The sequence below is a fragment of the Macaca thibetana genome, chromosome 19 (genome assembly GCF_024542745.1).
Source record: "Macaca thibetana thibetana isolate TM-01 chromosome 19, ASM2454274v1, whole genome shotgun sequence".
Classification (NCBI taxonomy): domain Eukaryota; kingdom Metazoa; phylum Chordata; class Mammalia; order Primates; family Cercopithecidae; genus Macaca; species Macaca thibetana.
The window spans coordinates 2,737,698-2,761,438 of NC_065596.1; the positions used below are offsets into that span (position 1 = coordinate 2,737,698).

Sequence of the window (23,741 nt, forward strand, 5' to 3'; positions counted from 1 at the left end):
CTCACCCGTGTGCTGGGTCTTGTTAGGACAATCTCTGTGCCACCTGATTGATGTATACAATATACATGTCGGTGACATTTCACTCTGAGACTTTAATGCTGGTGTAGATCAATGATTTTACCTGTGAAATGAAGTCCAGGTATGAGAGTCAGTATCTCTCTGATTGACTGGGTCCAGATAGGAGAGTCCTCTCCTGTTCTATGAGCTGGGTTTAGAAATGAGTCACCATCTCAACTGTGGCCAGATGTTCACATATGACCGTTACCATTCCAACTTTACACTGTATCTGTGTGTGAGATTCAGGAGCTCAGAAGTGTTCTCTGTCCATGTGCAAGAATATCAGTCTTAATGGTTGGCAGAGTGTGCATATGAAAAACACAATCTCACCTGGGTGCTGGGCCCTGTGATGACACTCTGTATACCATCCGAAGGCTTTACATGACATGCAAGACAGTGGTCATCATCTATGATCTTTGTACAAAGAAGAGATTAAAAGTTTTACTCATTTCTATTAAGCCTTGCTATGAGAGACAGTATTTCTTCTATTGGCTAATTCAAGGTATCAGTCATAGTCATACCTATGGGCTGGGAAAAGATACATGTCACAATTCCACCTGTGGGTAAACAGTAAGCAGGAGAGTTGCCTCACCTTGGTTTTGGGTTAGAGATATGTCACAAATCTCTCTGAAGGCAGGGAACAGAAAGAAGAGTCGCATCAACTGAGTGCTGGACCCAGTGATATGTCACAATATTGCCAGTGGGCAAGTCCCCGGCACAAGAGACACATCACCTGGTTGTTGGCCCAGCAATAAGTCACAATCTTTCCTATGGGAAGGCTGCAGGCGGAAAAGGAGAGCCACATCTCATACATTAGGAATTTAGAGATATGTCATAAGGTCTAGCTGTAGGCATGGCCAAGACAGAAACTTCTCATTTCTTTGGTGCTTGACCCAGTGAAATGTCACAATCCTCCAAATATGCAGGGCCCAGTCAGTAGAGGAGAATCACATAACCTAGGTGCCAGGTCCTGTTATATGTTACAATTTCTGAATATGGCAGGTCGCAGGCAGAGAGGAGAGTCACATCACCTAGGTAATGAATGAAAGAATATGTTATAATATGCCTGTGGGCAGGGCCTTTGCAGGAGACTCGCAACACCTAGCTATGGACCCAGCCGTATGTTCCAATACATGAGGCAGAGCCTGGGAAAAAGAAGAGAGTCAAATCACCTAGGTGCTGGGCCAAGAGATACTTCACAATCCCTTGTTGGGCACAGCCTAAGCAGTAAAAAAAGTCATATAACATAGGAACTAGGTACAGCAGTATGTCACAATAACCATTGAAAGAAGGGGGAGCCAGGAGAGTCACATCACCCATGTGAGGAACCTAAAGGGTGTCACAATGCCTTCTGAGGGCAGAGGACAGGCTGGAGGATTATATCAGCTGGGTGCTGGACTCAGCGATATGTCACAATAGCCTATGTGGGCAAAACACTAGCAGGAGAGTCACATAACCTGTGTGCAAGGAGCAGTGATATGTCAAAATGCTCTCTGTGGGAAGAACCAAGACAAGATAATAGATTCACGTCGACTAAGTGCCTGGTGCAGCAAGATGTTACACCCAACCTGTGGGCTGAGCCCAGGCAGGAGAGTAAAATTGCTCAAGTGCTAGGCTGAGGTATATGTCACAATCACAGTCACAGGAAGGTCCAGGGATGAGATTAATCATCCTGAACATGCTTTGGTTCTAGGTATGAGAGGCGCCACTTCCTGTATTTTTGGGTCTAAGTGTATGACCTGCAATCTCAACAGTTTACTGAATCTGTCCATAACAGCCTCTATCCTTCCTGCAGACTGTGTCCTTTTAGTGGAGTCAAAGCCTCACAGATAGGCTGGATCTTGGTCTGAGAGTCATCAACCCACCTGTGAACCGAATGCAAGTATGAGTCAATTTTCCAACTTTAACTTTCTTCACATGTGAGATTCAGAACCTCAACAGTGGGCTGTGTTCATATGGAAGAAAGGCAATATTTACTGTTGACTGGGTGTATACATGAGTGTCATAATCTCACCTGTGTGCCATGCTCTCTTATGACACCCTCTGTACCACCTCGGGCTTTCCACAATATACATTAAGTCACAGTATGTCCTAGACTTTTGTGCTCATATGGACCCATGATCCCACCCTGTGACCCCAAGCCCAGGAATAAGAGTTAACATCTCTCCAACTGGATATGTCCAGATAGATGAGATCTAACCTGCCAGAATTAGAAATGAGTCAGCATTCAAACTACAGTTGAATGTCCACATATGACAGATACAATCCACACTGTGGGCTGTGTCTATGTGTGAAATTCAGGACCTCTCCAATGGGCTCTGCCCGTGTGTGAGGGTGATAATTTCACCTGTTTACTGTGCCCTGTGATGGCACTTTCTGTACCACTCAAGGGCTTTGTAAGATATGTAAAAGAAAAGTAATCTGTTATGACCTTCATACAAAGGGAAGGATCCAGGATCCTACTAATTTTTTTCGGTCTAGCTGTGGGAGACAGCATCTTCTCTATTGGCTGGTTTGAGGTATGAGAGTAATCAACACATGCTGGGCACAGTGGCTCACACCTGTAATCCCAGCACTTTGGGAGGCTGAAGTGGGTGGATCACTTGAGGCCAGGAGTGTGAGACCAGCCTGGCCAAAATGGTGAAACCCCATCTCTACTAAAAATACAAAAATTAGCTGGGCATGGTGGCAGGTGCCAGTAATCCTAGCTTCTTGGGAGGCTGAGATGGAAGAATTGCTTGAACCTGGGAGGCAGAGGCTGCAGAGGGTCGGGATCACTGAACTGCCCTCCAGTTTGGGCAACAGAGCAAGACTCCATCTCAAAACAAACAACAACAACACAAAGAGTAATCAACACACATGTGAGCTGGCCAAAATATATGGCATAATTTTACCTGTGGGTAGGAAGTGAGCAGCAGAGTCACATCACATAGTTTTTTGGCAAGGATATGTCACAATCTTCCCTGAGGGCAGAAACCAGACGGAAGCCATATTACCGAGGCGCTCAGCCGCAGATATATAACAATCCGCTCCTTAAAGCACAGTACAGGAAGTAGTCACATGACCTGGGTGCTGAGCCTAGTGATAGGCCACAATGCTCTCTCTGGGCACAGCCTTGGAAGGAGAGACACATTACCTGGTGCCTGGGTCCAGTGATATATCACATTTCCTATAGGCAAGATGCAGGCAAAAGAGAAGACAAATCCCTTGGGTTGTTGATGCAGAGATGTTTTACAAGGTCCCTTGTGGGCAGGGCCCAGGCAGGAGCATTTCATCCCAAAGCTACGACGTCCGGCTATATGTAACAATACCCAAAATATGCCAGGCCCAGGAAAAACAGAAGAGTAGCATCACTTAGGTGCTGGGCCCAGTGATGTGTCAAAATCCCGCCTTTTGGCAGGGTCCAGGCAGAAGAGGAGAGTCATATCAGCCAGGTGACGAATGAAGAGATATGTTATAATACCTTTGTAGGTAGGGCCCAAGCAGGAGATGTGCAGGATAGCACTGGGCCCAGGCAGGAGAGGAAAGTCACATCACCTAGGTGCTGGGCCCAGTGACATATCACAATCTGTTCTTGGGCATATACCAAGCAGTAGAAGAAAGTCAATTCAGCTGGGTACTAGGGCCAGTGATATGCCACACTTTGCCATATCCCTTTGTGAAAAGTGCTAAGACAGAAGTATAGGCTTACATCAGCTAGATGCTGAGTTCAGTGATATGACAGAATTCCATCCATAAGGCCCAGGCAGAACGGTTAAGTTACTCTGGGTCTGGGAAGAGGCATATGTCACAATCACACATGCAAGAAGGTCTAGGGATGAGATTAAGAATCCCACACATGCCCTGGTTCTAGGTAGAAGAGTCAACACCTTCTGTAGGTTGGGTCTAATTACATGAGTCACCATCTCAAAGGTGGGTTGGATCTGTGTATGGAAACCTCAATCCCTCCTGTGAACTGTGTTCCCTTGATGGAGTTAGAGGCTCACAGGCGTGCTGAATCTTGGTCTGAGGGTCACCAGCTCACCTGTAGACGAGATCCACATATGTGATTCAGTTTTCCAACTCTCAGCTGCGTTTGTGGGTGAGGTTCTGAATCTCCACAGTGGGCTGTGTTCATGTGGGAGAATGACAGTCTTTACTGTTGGCAGGGTGTGCACAGGAGTGGCATAGTCTCACCTGTGTGCTTGGCCCTGTTAGGACACTCTCTGTACTATCCTAGGGCTTTATACAGTTTGCATGAGAGTCACCATCCAGTCTGAGACTTTCTTGCAGGTGTGAACCTGTGATTGTATCTGTGTCGCTAAACCCAGGTAGGAGAGTCAACATCTCTCCAATGTTCTGTGTCCAGATAGGAGAGCCCTCACCTTCTTATGAGCTGCATTTAAAGATGTTTCACTGCCTCAAATCTGACCAGATGCTCACATATGACAGTCACAAATCCAACTGTGAACTGCATCCATGTGTAAGATACACAAGTGGGGTCTGTCCATCTGTGAGGGTTACAATTTTAACAGTTGATGGGTTGTACACACATGCAAGTCAACCTCACCCGTACACTGGGCTCTGTGATGACACATTGTGTACAATTCAAAGGCTTTATACCATATGTGAGAGTGTGCTAATCCCCTCTGACCTGCATAAAAATAGGAGACCCAGAATCATACCCATTTTCCTAAGCCTAGCTATGGGAGACAGGATCTCAACTATTGGCTGGTTCAAGATATGAAAGTCATCATATAACTTGTGAGCTGGCACAGTATATATGTAACAAATCTGTGTGTGAGTAGGTAGTGAGCAAGAGAGTCATATCACCTGGGTGCTGGGCCAGAGATTTGTACAATATTCCCTGAGGCAAATGACCAGGCAGAAGAGTAACATCACCTGGGTTCTGAGCCCAGTGATATGTCTTAATTCTCCCTGTGGGCAAGGTTCAGGCAAAAGAGACACATTATCTGGTTTCTAGGCCCAGCACTATGTCACTATATTTCCTGTAAGCAGGGTGAAGGTGGAAGAGGACAGTCACATGTTTTAGTTAATGGATGCAGAGATTTGTCACAAGGCTTTCTGTGAGCAGGGTCTATGCATGTGCCTCCCACCCCCTCCCTATGTGTGGAACCCAGTGATATTTAGACAATACCCAAATATGCAGGGCTCAGGCAAAATAAGAATGTTCCTGGGTTCTGGGTTCAGTGATTTGTTACAATCCCCTTTTTTGGCAGGGCCCAGGCACAAGAGAAGAGGCACATCACCTAGGGGATGAATGAAACAATATGTCGTAGTACCCCTGTGGACAAAGCCCATGCAAGAGAGTTGCATCAACTCAGTGATAAACCCAGACATATGTCACAATACACAATGTGGGCAGGGCCAAAGCATAAGAGGGGAGTCACATCATCTAGGTGCTGGGGATAGTGACACATCACAATCCCTCCTTGGGAAGAGTCTAAGCAGTGGAGGAGAGTCACATCACCTATGTGCAGGGTCCAGCAATGTGTCACAATACCCCTGAGGAAAGAGTCCGGGCAGTATTTTCACATCAGCTGGGTGCTGGGCCAGGCGGATGTCACAATCTTTTCTGAAAGCCAGGACCAAGCAGGAGAGTCACATCACCTGCATGCTCGGCCAGTGATATATTACAATTCCCTTCTAAAAGCGGGGCATGGTCAGTATAGTCACGTCAGCTAGTTTCTGGGACCAGTAATATGTCACAATGCTCCCTGGTGGGCTAGGTCCAGGCTGGAGAGACACATGACTTGGTTGCTAAACCCAGTGTTATGTCACGATCTTCCCTGAAGGCAAGGCACAAGCAGAAGAAAGACATCCTCTAAGTGACAGATGCAGAGAAATATCAAAAAGCCCCCTGTAGTCAGGGCCGAGGAAAAAGTCTCTCATCTCCTAGGTGTTGGACTTAGCAATATGTCATAACACTGAAAATAGGCAAGGCCCAGGTAAAAGAGGACAGTCACATCACTTAAGTGCTGGATCCAGCGATAAGTCACTATTCTGTTTCGCAGGGCCCAGGAAGAAACAGTGAATCATATCACGTAGGTGACTAACAAAGTGATGTGTAATAATCCCCCTGTGGGCAGGGCCCATGCAGGAGAATCACTTTACCTAGACATTGTGCTCAGCCGTGTGTCAATATAGCAATGTATGTACAGCCCAGGCAGGAGAGGAGAGTCACAGAACCTAGGTGCTGGGCCCGGTGATACATCACAATTTCTTACTGGGCAGAGCTCGAGCAGTAGAGAAGAGTCATACCATGGTTGCTGGGTCTGACAACATATAAGAAAACCCCTTGAGAAGCGGGATCAGGTAGAGTCACATCACCTAGTTGATGGGCTCAGAGACATGTCACAATGCCCCCAGGTGAGTAGGACTCAGGAAGAAAAGAAAAGTCACATAATCTAGGGCCAGGGCCAAGCCATATTTTACAGTCACCCCAGTGGGGAGCACCGGGCCATGAGAGGAGAGTCAAGAGCTGGGTCAAGCAACACATAGCAAAGTTCACTATGGACAAGTCAGGAAAAAAAAAAAGAGTCGCATCAATTAGGTGATGAACTCAGAAATATGTCAAAATGATTCCTGTCGGCAAAGATCAGTCAGAAGAATTAAATCATGTGTGCCGGGCTTAGTGATAAATCACTCTCCATTCTGTGGGCATGGTCCAGGAAAAAAAAAAAAAAAAAAAAAAGTCACGTTACTTAGGTGCTGGGCCCAGAGTTATGTCACAATCTCCTATATGGAGAAGGCCCAGGTAAAAGAGAAGAGTCACATCAAGTAGTTGATAGGTCCAGAGGTATGTCACAATACCACTTGTTAACAGGGTCCAGGTAGAAGACTCACGTCACCTTGGTGCTGTGGTCAGCAATATGTCACAATGCCTTTTGGGAACAGGAACAAGACAAAAGAGTAATATTCCCGTGGTGTTGGGCCCAATTATATGTCATAATGTCCCCTGTGGGCAAAACACAGAAAGAATAGAAGAGTCACATCAGCTAGCTGCTGGGCCTTGCAATCTGTTTCAATACCTCTTGTAAGCAGGAATCAGGCAGGAAAAGAGAGTCACATCACCTGTATGATGAGCACAGAGGTATGTCACAATGCACTTTTTAGGCAGGGACTCAGTCATAGAGTTACATCACCTGGGTGTTAGATCCAGCAATATGTCACAATGGCCCATGTGGGCAAGGCACAGGCAAAAGAGTCACATAACCGGAGTGTAACATGCAGTCATGTTGTCACAGTGTTCCCTGTGGGCAGTGCCAAGAGAGGAGAATGGAGTCACATCATCTAAATTCTGAGTTAAGTGATGTGTAAAAAATCCAATCTGTGGGCTGAGCCCAGGCGGGAGAGTGGAATCACTCAGGTGCTGGACAGAGGCATATGTCACAATCACAGCTGCAGGCAGGGCCATGAATGAGATGAACCGTCCTGCATATGTCCAGGTTCCAGGTCTGGACTGGAATCAACATTTCCTTTATTTTGGGTCTATGTTCAGGAGTCACATTTTTGAGACATTTAAGGATATCCAGAAGAGAATTGTTTCAGGCTGACAAGAGTAGTATATTCTGCTTCTGTCTCGGTTTAACAGAAATGAGTTACCCTGTGTTTGTTCCTCCTCTCATTCAAGAGATACCTTTGGTTGGTACCCAGATGACAGTTTCTTCAGTTTCCTGGTACTTGAGTGAGAAACATGGAGAAGGTCTGGAGACTCAAAGAGATAAAATAATTGCTTTCATTTCATATGGCTACTCAAAGATAGATGAAGCAGTTGTGGTCCCAACCATCTAGGAAGTTTTAGTCCAGACTAGCAACTACACACATGGTTGAATTAGGCATCATGTGGTTTGTACAATGAATAGATGTGTGCAGAAAAACTTGGGCTTTATTTGGTACATGTTCTTTATATTGTTGTCACTTCAGATGTCATCAACTGAAGCGATGTTTATGGACAGAAAAGTTGTTATTATTATTTCTATTTTTTTTACCTTGCTAAGTACATTATTTATCTTGTAATAAAATTACCCTAGAAAACCTTAAAAGATCTGTTTAAGTTGCTTATGAATATATGTTATCAAATTGACAGGACAGTGACTGAAACAAATTAAAATTACACAAATCTTAAGATTTAAGTTTCTCTTAGGTAGACTTAGGAAAAACAAAATGGAAAACACCCCAGTAGCATAGAGAACAGAATTCTACATAGGATCCACTTCCTGCCCCAGTTCTCTTCAGATTCACCCTTTATGGGGGCCTTATTTAGGTCAGGTCCCACCCTGGAGTCTTGCCTCACAGAACTGATTAGAAGAGATTAGAGTTTTGGGTGATGAATTCTACTGCCTTTCTAGAGCTAGTGCTCACAATTTTCTGAAATCTAAAAGCAGATAAATGGAAAAAATGTATATATTTTAGGGTCTAATCTTTTAACTGTTAATTAAAACCAGTGTCTGCAGAGACACTCCATTTAGCAACTTGTGTAATATTCCTGCAAACCCAGTAGTTGCCCCACGAATCACCAAACAATTAAATATAAACACAATACAAACGTATTGCTTAATAAACATTGAATTAGTACACGTGTAAATGTTGTTTTCCAAATACAGACTTATTCACACATCGCTGCCTTCCATTTTCTCTGTAAACTTTAATGAACCAGAAAAAAATGTGATACTTTTGGATAGATATTGGTTGTCTTCCTTTGTACCAAAAATATTTGTGTTGTGACAAGAGTGCCGAGTATAAGGGACTCTGTGCTGTGCCTGCTTTCTCTAAGTAATGCTGATAATAAGCCCAGGAGAACAACATCAGCATTGGCAAGAAACTTGTTTAAAACACACATTCGGCCGGGCGCGGTGGCTCAAGCCTGTAATCCCAGCACTTTGGGAGGCCGAGACGGGTGGATCACGAGGTCAGGAGATCAAGACCATCCTGGCTAACCCGGTGAAACCCCGTCTCTAGTAAAAAATACAAAAAAATAGCCGGGCGAGGTGGCGAGCGTCTGTAGTCCCAGCTACTCGGGAGGCTGAGGCAGGAGAATGGCCTAAACCCGGGAGGCGGAGCTTGCAGTGAGCCGAGACCCGGCCACTGCACTCCAGCCTGGGTGACCGAGCGAGACTCTGTCTCAAAAAAAAAAAAAAAAAAAAAAAACCAAACAAAAAACAAACAAACAAAAAAAACACACACATTCATGGACACTTTCCAGACCTGCAGAATCGTATTACATACAGTAGGGCCAAAAATTGTCAAGTGAGTTAGAAGCTCATTAAAGCCTCAGAGGCAGTGTTTAGCTAAGCGGTTATTAGCTCTGGTTTCTAATTAGGATTACATGGCCAATTTGCAGAAATCTCTACTTCTGCCCTCCCCACAGGCTCTATTTATCGTTCTGGAAGCACTCATTTTTTTTTTTTTTTTTTATTTTTATTAAAGGCTTCATGTAACTCTAAGATGAAGGCAGAATCAAGTATAAAGGGTTCAAGATACATGTGTTAAGTTTCATCTATGCACTAAAGGGTGGTCAGAGGGCTTATTTTATTTGGATTAGGGAGGGACAGGTCAATGTGGCTAATGTTACCATTATTGTAGAAGAAATTGCTGGTGTCTGTGGCTGGGGAGGGCCCCTGAGGGCAGAAAAGAGAAAACTTATATACTTTTTCTGCATAGAGCAGCTCATTGTTTCTGAATCTCTTCTGTTATGAAGGATAGAAATGTGTGAACTTTTTTTGCAGGTCTTGGTCTCCCTGTGGGTGTGGTGGTAGCAGATAAACAGGTGGTTCTAACACCTTTAAAGGCATATTCTCAAGATGCCGGTAGAATTTGTCCAGAGAATCTTATCTGAGGAGGAATCCCAGAGAGGAAGAAAAAATTAAAAATAAAAGACTTTTTGTTTAATAGATAAATATGTCTCTGATAAGAGCTGTGTCCTCTCTGCCTCCTGAAATGTTACGTGTTTAGTTCTTGCCAAACTTTACTTCTCTACTCGTGCTTGTCCTACCTAATGAGTTTGCTTTAACTACTTTTTAAAATTCTTATGATACTCAAGGGTCTCTGAAAAATATTTCTTTCTTATCTATCAGAACCTTCTCTAAATTCTCTACCTCAAGGTTTCTTCTATGCAGTGCAGAATTCTCACCATGAATTTATGATCTGTAATATTAAAAATGTTCTTTTTATGGCTGTTAAATATAGGAAGATGTAGATACTCAAGATTCATATTGGGGAAAAGCTGTGGCCCTTAGTAAAGATGGAGGACATGTAATGTGGAGCTTCTATCTGTGTCCATTAGCTCTATGCAGAACAGAATTAAGAAAATGCTTTTGTAAACTGGATGACAATTATTAGCCAGAAAGCTCTGAAAATAATATTAGAAGATACCTGTTCTCTATGGTGCTAAAGAAAGACTACTTAAAATCACTATTAAAACTACAGAATATGAGATGTATTTGTATCTTGAATTTTGCATAAAACTGATGTCACTTTATAGTTAAATTCAGACTGTAACTTACTTTTGGAAGGCACTATCCCAGAAGTGATGCTCTGTTCTTCCGTGTATATCAGCAAATAATAAAAATTTGTCCAAGTTCAGTTGATGTCAATTATTCACTTGGTTAAACAGCTCTCTGACACACCAGGCGCAGTGGCTCACTCCTGTAATCCCAGCACTTTGGGAGGCGGGTGGATCAACTGAAGTCAGGAGTTCGAGTCCAACCTGAGCAATATGGTGAAACCCCGTCTCTACTAAAAATACAAAAATTAGCCAGGCGTGGTGGCATGCACCTATAGTCCCAGCTGCTTGGGAGGCTAAGGCAGGAGAATTGCTTGAACCCAGGAGACAGCCGTTGCAGTGAGTGAGACTGTGCCACTGCATTCCAGCCTGGGGGACAGAGCGAGACATCATCTCAAAATGAGTAAGTAGATAAATAAATAACTCTCTGACATAATTTTTCACTATAAAGTTAATTATTTTTCTCTTTATCATTAAGTATCTTTATGTAGGTGTTGTGCATAAACCATCACATTTAATCTGGCAGCTACACTTTTGTCTTAGATTTTCCTTGTGTATATCCGTCTTTGAAAAATGAAGGCTCTCATCTCTGGTTACAGGCCAGAAAAACTGGGAAAAACGGCCAGGTGCGGTGGCTCACGCCTTTAATCCCAGCACTTTGGGAGGCTGAGGCAGGTGGATTACCTGAAGTTAGGAGTTTGAGAGAAGCCTGACCAACATGGTGAAACCCCATCTCTACTACAAATACAAAAAATTAGCTGGGCGTGGTGGCATGTGCCTGTAGTCCCAGCTACTTGGGAGGCTGAGTCAGGAGAATGGCTTGAACCTGGGAGGCGGAGGTTGCAGTGAGCCGAGATCACATCATTGCACTCAATCCTGGGCGACAAGAGCAAAACTCCGTCTCAAAACAAACAAATAAACAAAAAACTGGGAAAAACCATGCTCCTACACCTACTGAATGCTTGACAAAATATTATTCTTCGGTCAAAAACAGGCATTACTGGTGAGCTTCTCAGAAATTCAGAAACTCAGATTTATTCCAGATCTTCTAAAATAAATACGCATAACAAGATCTCCAGCTTATTGTACACATTAAAATGTGAGAGGCACCTTCTAACTCAATGTGTCTTTTTGATCTGAAAAATATAAACAACTCATTCTGTGTGACGTGAATATAGCAGTCAAAAATTACATGTCTGTGTTCATGCCCTTAATTTTATACTTTATTATCCAGAAAAGTATCTTACATACACTGGTGTTGTGGATCTTATGCCATTTTGTTTTCTCAGAGTTATAGAATACATTAGAGAATATTTATGTGTTGAAAATTATTCTATTGTATAATATTCATCTTCCTATAAGTTAGAATCCATTCTCTTTACTGTCATTTCACATTGAGTCAAATAAAAAATTCTGCCCATGGCCACATGGTAAATATATGCATTTCTGTGTGTGCGTGTGTGTGTGTGTGTGTGTGTGTGTTTCAGGGACCATTGACATTTAGGGCTGTCACCACATAATTTTCTCTGGAGGAGTGGCAATGCCTGAATACTGCTGAGCAGAATTTATATAGAAATGTGATGTTAGAGAACTACAGAAACCTGGCCTTTCTCGGTGAGAATAATTTCAATAAACAATTCCTATTATACCCTAAATGTTTCATTTCTCTTTTCTGTAGAATATGTTTTAGTAATTTATGCTTTGCATACAAGAGTTTCAGATCCCTGTTTTCTGAAAACAGAGATCTGTAAGTGTAGATAGGAATTTATTCAAGATGTTTTATTTTTACCTGAACTATCCACATTCCTGAGCTGATCTGTATCTTTCACTGTATATTAGTGGTAATTCCAGAAATTTAATGGCATAAAATATTGTTGCCCACACCTTAAAATCTACTTGCCACAACCAATTTGTGATTCAATAGTACGGGGTAGTAAAATTAAGAACCTACAAATTGAAAATGTTTTCTAAATATTTAGAAATTTCTGTTATAAATTAGTGTTTGGGTATTAATTTACTAGAATATTCTGTTACTTTTTTTTTTTTTTTTTTTTTTTTTGAGATGGAGTCTCACTCTGTCACCCAGGCTGCAGTGTAGTGGCACAATCTCAGCTCACTGCAACCTCCGCCTCCCGGGTACAAGCAATTCTCCTTCCTCAGCCTCCCGAGTAGCTGAAATTACAGGCATATGCCATCACACCTGGGTAATTTTTTGCATTTTTAGTAGAAATGAGGTTTCACTGTGTTAGCCAGGATGGTCTCCATCTCCTGACCTCATGATCTGCCCACCTCGGCCTCCCAAAGTGCTGGGATTACAGGCATGAGCCACCATAATCTGGCCATATTCTATTACTTTCTTTTTACTGAGCATGTTATTTGGAGAATGTGAGCAAGATTCATGTTATTTATTTTTAATGAAACAGGTATTGCTGTCTCTAAGCTAGACCTGATCACTTTTCTGGAGCAAGGAAAAGAGCCCTGGAATATGAAGAGACATGAGATGGTAGCCAAACCTCCAGGTAGGTGAGAGTGAACACAATGGACAACACAGATGAAAGGTTTAATGTTTAAGAAGCCAGTTCTCAAAATGTGATCTGAGAAGCTGTGCTCCAAAGGAAGTAGTTTCTGGGAAGCCTGAGATTTTAAAAATACTTCTGTCACCTAGGGGCATCTTCTATCTTACGCTTTAAAATTCTCTGAGGATTCTACTTTCCCTTCAATGATCTTTCTTCAAGTTTACAGTGACAGCCAAAGTCGTCTTATGGCATAGAAGAAGCTGCACAATCTGACTGTGTTTCTATTGTTACTGGGGACACACAAATATCTGCATAGTTTTGAGAAACTCTATGTTAAAAAAAAAAAAAAAAAAACAACTGGCTTCTTCACCTCACAATTGTTCTCTTACCATGTGATATGTTCAGTTCCTCTTGCTTTCTTCCACAATTGTAAGCTTCCTGAGACCCTCACCAGAAGCAGACAATGGCACACACTTCTTGTACAGTCTGCCAAACTGTGAGCCAAATAAATCTTTTTTCTTTATAAATTATCTACTCTCAGGTATTTTTCTATATGCAAAGCAATTAATAAAGTCTATAATGTTGTCTACATTTTCTGATTTCTTGTTACTCTTATCTGAATTTTCTATTTATTGAAAATGGGAATCCCAGCACTTTGGGAGGCTGAGACGAGCGGATCACAAGGTCAGGAGATCGAGACCATCCTGGCTAACATGCTGAAACCTCGTCTCTACTTAAAAAAAAAAAAAAAATACAAAAAACTAGCCGGGAGAGGTGGCGGGCGCCTGTAGTCCCAGCTACCCGGGAGGCTGAGGCAGGAGAATGGCGGGAACCTGGGAGGCGGAGCTTGCAGTGAGCTGAGATCCGGCCACTGCAACTCCAGCCTGGGCAACAGAGTGAGACTCCGTCTCAAAAAATAAATAAATAAAATAAAATAAAATGGGGTCTTGATGTCTACAACTTTTATGTTGCTATGTATTTCTTGCTTCACTTTTGTCAATATTTATATATTTTGGAGACCCATTTTTATGCATAGACATACATTTATTTATTTATTTATTTATTTATTTATTTATTTATTTTTGAGACGGAGTCTTGCTCTGTCGCCCAGGCTGGAGTGCAGTGGCCGGATCTCAGCTCACTGCAAGCTCCGCCTCCTAGGTTCACACCATTCTCCTGCCTCAGCCTCCCAAGTAGCTGGGACTACAGGCGCCCGCTACCTCGCCCGGCTAGTTTTTTGTATTTTTTAGTAGAGACGGGGTTTCACCGTGTTAGCCAGGATGGTCTCAATCTCCTGACCTCGTGATCCGCCTGTCTCGGCCTCCCAAAGTGCTGGGATTACAGGCTTGAGCCACCGCGCCCGGCCAGACATACATTTAAATTGATATAATAGTTATAGATTCCTGGTAAATTGACCCATTTTACCATTATATAATATCAATCTTTGTTTCATACTCGTACTTGACTTAAAGCATATTTAGTCCAACATAATTATGACCACCTCACCTAATCGTGGCTACTATTTTCATGAAATATAGATTTTTTTTTATTCTGTTACTTACAGTCTATTTGACTAAGTGCTAAAATGGGTTTATTGTAGAGAACATATTGTATGGTTTTATTCTTAAGCCGCTCAGGCATCTTATTTCTTTTCCTTTTAATTAATTAATTTATGAAATATGATTCCACTCTCTCAACCAGGCTGGTTTGCAACGGTGTGAACATGGCTGTGAGCTGCAGCCTCAACCTCTCAAACTCAGAAGATCCTCTCATTTCAGCCTCTCAAGTAGCTGGGTTACGGGCATGCGCCATCAAGCCCAACTAATTTTCTGTAGAGACTGAGTTTCCTCAAGTTGCCCAGGCTGGTCTTAAACTCCTGATAAAGTAATCAGCCCACCTTGGCCTCCCAAAGTCCTGGATTACATTTCATTCTATTAAGTAGTTTAATTAATTTATTTTTTAAATGATTGCTTAAATCATTAAAACTACTATTATCAGTTTTACTATTATTGTTTTATGTGTTTTTTGTAGATATGTTTTTTTCTCATTTCCTGCTATACTGACTGTATTTTTGTTTAATTTTGTAGTGACATGCTTTGCTTGTTCCTTCATTTTATTTTACATAGTTTCTATAAAATGTTTGTAATCAGCAGGGCACAGTGGCTCACGCCTGTAATCCTAGCACTTTGGGAGGTGGAGGTGGGCAGATCGCCTGAGCTCAGGAGTTTGAGACCAGCCTGGGCAACACGGTGAAACCCCATCTCTATTAAAATACAAAAAGTTAGCCAGGTGTGGCAGGGTGCACCTGTAGTCTCAGCTACTCGGGAGGCTGAGGAGAATTGCTCAAACTTGGGGCGAGGTGGCAGGCGCCTGTAGTCCCAGCTACTCGGGAGGCTGAGGAAGGAGAATGGCGTAAACCCGGGAGGCAGAGCTTGCAGTGAGCCGAGATCCGGCCACCGCACTCCAGCCTGGGCGACAGAGCGAGACTCCGTCTCAAAAAAAAAAAAAAAGAATTCTACATGTCTCTGTATATTTACCTTTAATAGGCTGGGCACAGTGGCTCATGCCTGTAATCCCAGCACTTTGGGAGGCTGAGTCAGGTGGATCACAAGGTCAGGAGATCTAGGCCATCCTGGCTAACACGATGAAACCCGTCTCTGCTAAAAATACAAAAAAATTAGCCAGGCATGGTGGCAAGCACCTGTAGTCCCAGCTACTCTGGAGGTTGAGGCAGAAGAATCGCTTGAACCCAGAAGGCAGAGGTTGCAGTGAGCTTAGACTGTGCCACTGCACTCCAGCCTAGGTGACAGAGTAAGACTCCATCTCAAAATAAAAAAATTAAAAAATAAAATATTTACATTCAACAAAGAGCTTTATATTTATATATGGTTTTATGATACTGTCCAACATCATTTTATTTTTAAATGTAAAGGACTCATTTAGTATTTCTCTTGTTTTTTATGCAGAGTCTCACTATTTTGCTCAGGCTGATCTCTGGGTCTCAAGTGATCTGACTGCCTTGGCCTCCTAAAGGTGTAGGGTTACAGGCATGAGCCACTGTGCCTGGGTATCATGCAGCACCTTTTTTTTTTTTTCAGATGAAGTATCGCTTTTTCACCCAGGCTGGAGTACAGTGGCGCAGTCTCGGCTCACCACAACGTCTGCCTCCCGAGTTCAAGTGATTCTCCTGCCTCAGCATCCTAAGTAGCTGGGATTACAGGTGTGTGCCACAACACCCGGCTAATTTTTTTGTATTTTTAGTAGAGATGGGGTTTCACCATGTTGGCCAGGCTGGTCTTGAACTTCAAGTGATCTACCCTCCTTGGCCTCCCAAAGTGCTGGGATTACAGGTATAAGCCAATGTGCCCAGTCTGTCTTTCTTTCCTGCTTGCTTGCTTGCTTTTCTTTCTTTCTTTCTTTCTTTTCTTTCTTTCTTTCTTTCTTTCTTTCTTTCTTTCTTTCTTTCTTTCTTTCTTTCTCTTCTCTCGCTCTTCCTTCCTTCCTTCCTTCCTTCCTTCCTTCCTTTTCTTCTTTTTTTTTTTGATGGAGTGTCGCTCTGTTGCCCAGGTTGGAGTGCAGTGGTGTGATCTCAACTCACTGCAACCTCTGTCTCCTGGGTTCAAGCAATTCTCCTTCATCAGCCTCCTGAGTAACTGGGATTACAGGTGCCTGCCACCACGCCCAGCTAATTTTTACATTTTTAGTAGAGATGGGGTTTCACTACATTGTCCAGGCTGGTCTCAAACTCCTGACCTCAGTTGATCTCCCTGCCTCGGCCTCCAAAAGTGCTGAGATTATAGGCGTGAGCCACTGCTCACGGCCAGCATTTCTTTTAGAAATGTGCTAGTGCTGATGAACACCATTACTTTTTTGTTGTGGAAAGTCTTTATTTTTTCTTGTTTTTAAAATATAATAATTCCTAATCAAGTATTGTTGATATTTTTTATTTTATTACATCAAAACTTGGGAAGTTCTCAGCTTTTTGTTGTTGTTTTTTGTTTTTGTTTGTTTGTTTGTTTGTTTTTTGTTTTTTGTTTTTTTTGAGATGGAGTCTCTCTCTGTTGCCAGACTGGAGTGCAGTGGCTCCATCTTGCCTCACTGCAACCTCCACCTCCTGGGTTCAAGCGATTCTCCTGCCTCAGCCTTGGAGTAGCTGGGATTACAGGCATGCGCCACCATATCCAGTTAATTTTTGTATTTTTAGTAGAGAGAGGGTTTCACCATATTGGCCAGGATGGTCTTAATCTCTTGACCTCATGATCCCGCTCATGTCGGCCTCCCAAAGTGCTGGGATTACAGGTGTGAGCCCCCACGCCAGGCTGGCTCGGAGTTTTTTTAATCTTCAAGTAACCTGTGTACTACTTTTTTTCTATATTCGTCTTCTAAGATGCTGTTCGTGATTAGGTTGATCTATTTGATGGTGTCCAATAAGTTTACATTCTATGTTTTAATTTTGTTTTGCAATTTTATATTTCTGTGTTATATAGTTTAGGGCGTGCCACCTCACACCAGTTAACTGTGTTTTGATTATTTAGTTTATATTATAATGGTGCATGACCATATTTATCTAAAGTTTAAGACAATGTGGAGCAAAATCAAATATAATGAATCAGCCATATGTCTGTTGTCAATATAACTCTCTCTCTGTTTGCCTAAATAAATATTATCACTGTATTTCTTATAACTTGTACATTTGTGGTGTAGGCTTGTTGTGAATGGTTGTTTAATCCTCTGTAGGTGAGTAGTCATAAAAATTATTCTAATTTCAACATCCTATTTATTTGTGAACCTGTATTATTTTTGGGTGGGAGAAATGCTATTGGATTGGAAGGTAATTTTAAAGCTATCGTAACTCCATATCTCTTTTAAGTATTATTGTTCATTTTTACTTGCCAAAATCACGTAACAAAATTTACAGTAAAATATTTTTAAATATTCAGTTTAGTTATATTAATTATATTGATATTGCTATACAACATATCACTAGAATGTTTTTATCTTGTAAAGCTAAATCTGAATACACGTTAAACAACTATCATTTTTTTATTTTCTGGCACTTTTCAAACATCCCTCTGTTTTCTGTTTCTAAGAGTGCAACTACTTTATATATCTTATACAATATCTGTCTTTTTGTGGCTGGTTTATTTCATTTTGCACAATGTCATCAAGACTTATCTTTATATTTGTTAGAATATTTTATTTTTGAAAGCAGTGTGCCGGGCGCGGTGGCTCACGCCTGTAATCCCAGCACTTTGGGAGGCCGAGGCGGGCGGATCACAAGGTCAGGAGATCGAGACCACGGTGAAACCCCGTCTCTACTAAAAATACAAAAAATTAGCCGGGCGCGGTTGTGGGCGCCTGTAGTCCCAGCTACTCGGGAGGCTGAGGCAGGAGAATGGCGTGAACCCGGGAGGTGGAGCTTGAGATCCAGTGAGCCGAGATCGCGCCACTGCACTCCAGCCTGGGCAACAGAGGGAGACTCCGTCTCAAAAAAAAAAAAAAGAAAACAGTGAATTTTCATTTATCTTTTGAATTGTATCTACTGAATGATTTGTTGACAGAAATTTGCACTGCTTTTGCCTACTGGCTTACAATAACAATGCTGCAATAATTATGGGTATGCAAATAACTGTTCATATTACCATATATGTGAAAGTTTGTGTATGTGTTGCATTATTAGTATACTTTTATACCTTTACACTCATGCCAAATTGTTTTAATTCTTTAGCTTTATAATGTATTTTGAAATCAGGAACTGTAATGCCTCCAACTTATTCATTTTTTAAAAATATTTTTTGGTACATTATTCCTTGCAATTTCATATACTTTTGCATTTGCTGTTTTTATTTCTTTAAAAATGCAATGAGAAATTTTTAAAACATTGCATTAAATCTGTAGATTACATTGAGCAGTATAAACATCTTCACAATATTAATTATTTCAACTTTTCACCAAGAGCATGCTCAAGAGTGTATTGTTTAATTTGCAGACATTTGTGAATTTTTCAGGTTTCTTCTATTGTTTTTATACTCTTATTCAATTTTGGTATAAAAAGTAATCCACCCAATTTTAGTTTTAAAAATTTGTTAAGACTTCTTTTTTGGCCTAACAGGTGATCTATCAAAGAGAATGTTATGAGCTACTGCAAAGGGTGTGTGTCCTATGTTGTTGAGGAGTATTCTCTATATCTTTCTTAGGAATCATTGTTTTATGCTGCTTGCAAATCTTATGTTCCCTTACTAATATTCTGCTTTGTCTTATTTTTATCACTGAACATAAGGTATTGAAATATCTTACTATAATTATACTGCTCTCTGTGTGTTTATTTAGTTCTTTCAACATTTAGTTTATATATTCAGAACCCTAATGTGACATACACACACACACACACACACACACACACACAAACTTATGTACAAATTTGTCATAGGTTCCCAGTGCATAAGTCTATTGTTGTATTATTGTTGGCTGGGCATGGTGGCTTACACCTGTAATCCCAGAACTTGGGGAGGCTGAGGCAGGTGGATCATGAGATCAGGAGATTGAGACCATCCTGGCTAACAGGGCGAAATCCTGTCTCTACTAAAAAAAAAAAAAAAAAAAAAAAATTAGCCAGGTGTGGTGGCATGCACGTGTAGTCCCAGCTACTCGGGAGGCTGAAGCAGGAGAATTGCTTGAACCTGGGAGGCAGAGGTTGCAGTGAGCCAAGACTGCACCACTGCACTCCAGCCTGGGTGACAGAGTGAGACTCCGTCTCATTTTTAAAAATCTATTATTGTTGAATGTCCTTCTTTGTCTCTTTTAACTTTTGACATAAAATACATTTTGTAAAATATGACAGTTTTTTACTTAAGATGTAGCTTATGTAATATTATTTTGACCTCTCCTGCTCTCATAAGGTTAATATTTACGTGGAATGCCTACTTCACTCTTCCCACTTTTAGTCTTTTTTTTTTTAATCATTTAATCGCAACTGATTCTCTTGGAAAGGCAAGGTAGATCTTAGTTTTTAATTTTTTTAATAAATTATTTTATTGAAATATGTCTCATAAAATACGAAAATTTAAAAAATACAAAGAAGTGTGTTTCTTGATTGGAAAGTTAGTTTTATATATATTTAAATAATTTTCTGAAAGACAAACACTGGCTAGTGTTATTTGATTATTTTATTTGATTCTTGTATCTTTGTCTCTCATTTTCTCTCTTTTTGTCTTTATTTGTGTTTGCTTTATTTTTGTATTAATATGCTTTCACTTCTTTCTTATTTTTGTGTGTGTCTATTCAGGGTTTAGGGGAAAAGGTTATCCTCATTTTTCTGATATTCATTAGTGGTCCGTGTTTCTATTTCTCTTATTGAGTATTATTCAATTTATTTGAAACTCTTAAAATTAATCTATTAACCTTCATTTTATGATTGCTTTCTAAAAATGTCATATTTTTCTGATTGAGCCATGCTGGTCTAATATTACATATATATTGTAATCCGTGATTGAGATTTGTACATTTAAAAAGCTACATGTTACAATCTTTATAATGTACCTTTGTCCTGGCATAGTCTGAAACCTGTTGTCTGGGCTGCAGATTCTGGGAGTCTCTCAAACATGTTCTTAGGATGTGTGTAGTCTGAAATTTGGTGTTTATTTCTTAAAGGAGTTGATTCATGTTTCTCCTTAGTAGTCATCACTTGCTACACCTGTTTTCTGTGTGTGGTACTGCAGTCTCTTTGCTGCTGTAATATTTACCTTTGGTCTCAGTAGACTCAACTGTCATTCCGAAGTATGCCACAATTTATTTCAGTACTTTATGTCACGAGGGACAGAAACCAGTGTCTGGAAAGGCCTCTAGAAGCCAGAAATAAGGATAAATGTACCATTTTGTTATTGTTGTTGTTGTTGTTGTTATTAAAAAAAACCAGGAGTTGGCAATTTATCTTTTTTGTTTGTGTTTTTTTCTTTTTCTTTCTTTTTTTTTTTTTTTTGCAGAGTCTCGCTCTGTCACTCAGAATGGTGTACAATGACATAATCTTGGCTCACTGCAACCTTTACAACCAAAGTTCAAGTGATTGCTTCACCCTCCTGAGTAGTTGGGACTATAGGCATGTGCCACCATGCCCGACTAATTTATGAATTTTTAGTAGAGATGAGGTTTTTCCATTTTGGCCAGACGAGTCTTGAAATCTTGACCTCAGGCAATCCACTCACCTTGGCCTCCCAAAGTGCTGGGATTACAGGAGTAAGCCACAACGCCCAGCCAGCAATTTACTTCTAAATGCCCTATGCTGTATTGGGGAGCAGGAAGAGCTGTGTTGAGAAACTGTAACAGACTCTTTCTTCCTGCTAGACTTTTTGCTTTGTGCTTTCCTGGGGGCGCTGCACACACTTAACTCATTTATAAAGTTTTCACAAATGTATTTTGGTTAGTATGTTTTTGTTACATTTATAGGTCTATGAAAAAATTAGTGCCTATGTTATTTTGCTGTGCCATCTTGCTTATGTAGTTTGTATAATTTTATAAGTTATATTTGTAAAGTATATTCATCTGAGTGTAGCAAGTAGAGTAATTTGTTGTTTATATTGATTTCAGTTATGTGTTCTCATTTTACTCAAGACCCTTGGCCAAAGCACAGCATAAAAGATTCTTTCCAAAAGATAATACTAAGAACATATGCAAAATTTGGACATGAGAATTTACAATTAAGAAAACACTGTAAAGGTGTGAATGGTGTTAGGATACACAGAGAAGGTTATAATGGACTCAACCGATGTTTGACAACTACCCAGAGCAAAATATTTCAGTGTAATAAATATGTGAGTCTTTCATAAATATTCAAATTTATGTAGAAATAACATAAGACACACTAAAAAGAACTCCTTCAAATGTAAAAAAGTGGGAAATCATTTTGCATGCTTTCACACCTAATTCATTATAAGAAAATTCATACTACAGAGAATTCCTACAAATGTGAAAAATGTGACAACGATTTTAAATGGTCCTCAATTTTCACTAATTATAAGATGATTTATACTGGAGACAAACCCTACAAATGTGATAAATTGCACAAAGGCTTTTAACTGGTCTTCAGCCTTTACAAAACATAAAAGAATGCATACTGGTGGACACTCTTCATATATAAAGAATGTGGCAAAGCTTTCAACCAGTCCTCAAACCTTACTGAAATAAAAGAATCCATACTGGGGAGAAACCATACAAATGTGAAGACTGTGACAAAGCCTTTAACCATTTCTCACACCTTACTACACATAAGATAATGAGAAGAAATACTACAAATGCAAAAAAAAAAAAAAAAAAAAAAAAAGACAGAGCTTTTAAGTGGTTCTCAAAATTTATTTAACATGAGATAATTCATGTTGGAGAGAAACTCCACAAATTTGAAGAATATGGCAAAGCTTTTAACCATTCCTCAACCCTGAAACTATTTCTATGGAACAAAACATGAAGTGCTCCTGATTATTGTAAATACAAAACTGCATGCAGGATTGTGTGAAGACAATGCCAGGTTGGGCTGCCAGAATGAGCCAACAGTACATGATGTGCTTCCCGCTGCAGAGAGCCTATAAATGGACATGCAGTCAGGGAGGTTTCACATCACCAAGATTCCTATCTCAGAAAAGCAGATGTTCATAGCTTTGGTAATGGAATGTGACCCTTGTGGAGAGCCTATAAATGGATGCATGAGGGGGACCTGTTCATATGGGTAAGATAGGGCTATAAACGCCCTCATCTTGCCACTGCTCTTCTAGGCCTCTTTAGGGTTAAGGCACACTCCCTTCTGAGAATTTGTAGTCTAACTGGTTGTCTATCTTCATGTCCTGTTTCTATTCATTGTTTGCAACCAGCTTTTGCTGCAACTCTTACTGCTGATTAATATCTTGCTAATCATAGGTTATGGAAAGACCGTGTTTCTGTTTTAAGGCTCTGTTAGAAATTACTGATGCACACACTATATTGTAAATTCTTATCTCTGTATACTGTACTTCTGCATACCAATGTTATGCTAAAAAATTACTTCATCCCCATTTGACCATCTCACCTCATAATCAAATGACCCTAAATCCCTCACTAACCTACCCCCGCCCTCACTAAACTTAATAATAAATGCTGTTATATCCAGTGCATTGGTGGCATCACAGGGCCAGAAGGTGGTGACCCCCTTGGACCAGCTTTCACTATCTTGTGTGTGTCTATTATTTCTAGACCTGCCGATCCACCTGGGAACAAAGAAAGAGCCCCATTGCATTGTGGGCTGCTGGCCAGATCCCACAATATTTGGTGCCCAATGTGGCCTTCTTTGTTCCTCAGCTCAGTGCACTCTGAGTGCAGATTTGTGATGACTAGTCTTCAGTCACAACGGTAAGATCTCTGGGTATGCATTTTCCGATTCTTCCCTGTTTTCGGGTTTGTTGACCAGTATTATTCCAGGGTTATTATGGGACAATCACAGTCTAAACACCAGGCTTATCTGTCTTTTATTAAACTTCTTCTTAAACAGGATGGAATCAAGGGTGATTCCAATAACCTTATTCTCTTATTTCAGACTATTGAAAAACATTGTCCTTGGTTCCCTGACAAAGGTTCTATGGACCTGTTAGACTGGGATAGAGTTGGCGCCTCTCTCTGCCAACTCATGAGAGATGGTGTTTTAC

The 23,741-nt window shown here is 40.9% G+C and overlaps 1 protein-coding gene across 1 annotated transcript; it reads left to right on the forward strand.

Annotated features, from left to right (window-relative positions):
• Positions 1-6,416: 6,416 nt before the first annotated feature.
• On the forward strand, positions 6,417-21,708 carry LOC126943312 (zinc finger protein 267-like). The gene is made up of 7 exons (XM_050771888.1): positions 6,417-6,426; positions 9,786-9,866; positions 12,083-12,175; positions 13,006-13,084; positions 16,182-16,218; positions 20,835-20,939; positions 21,661-21,708. The coding sequence occupies exons 1-7, from the start codon at positions 6,417-6,419 to the stop codon at positions 21,706-21,708; spliced, it is 453 nt and encodes a 150-aa protein (XP_050627845.1).
• The last annotated feature ends 2,033 nt before the right edge of the window (positions 21,709-23,741 follow it).

Coding starts and splice junctions, on each gene's coding strand:
- LOC126943312 (XM_050771888.1), top strand. Junction 16,219..20,834: donor GGCTGGAGTACAGTGGCGCA/GTCTCGGCTCAC, acceptor TGGTCTCAGTAG/ACTCAACTGTCATTCCGAAG. Junction 20,940..21,660: donor TAGAAGCCAGAAATAAGGAT/AAATGTACCATT, acceptor TATTGATTTCAG/TTATGTGTTCTCATTTTACT.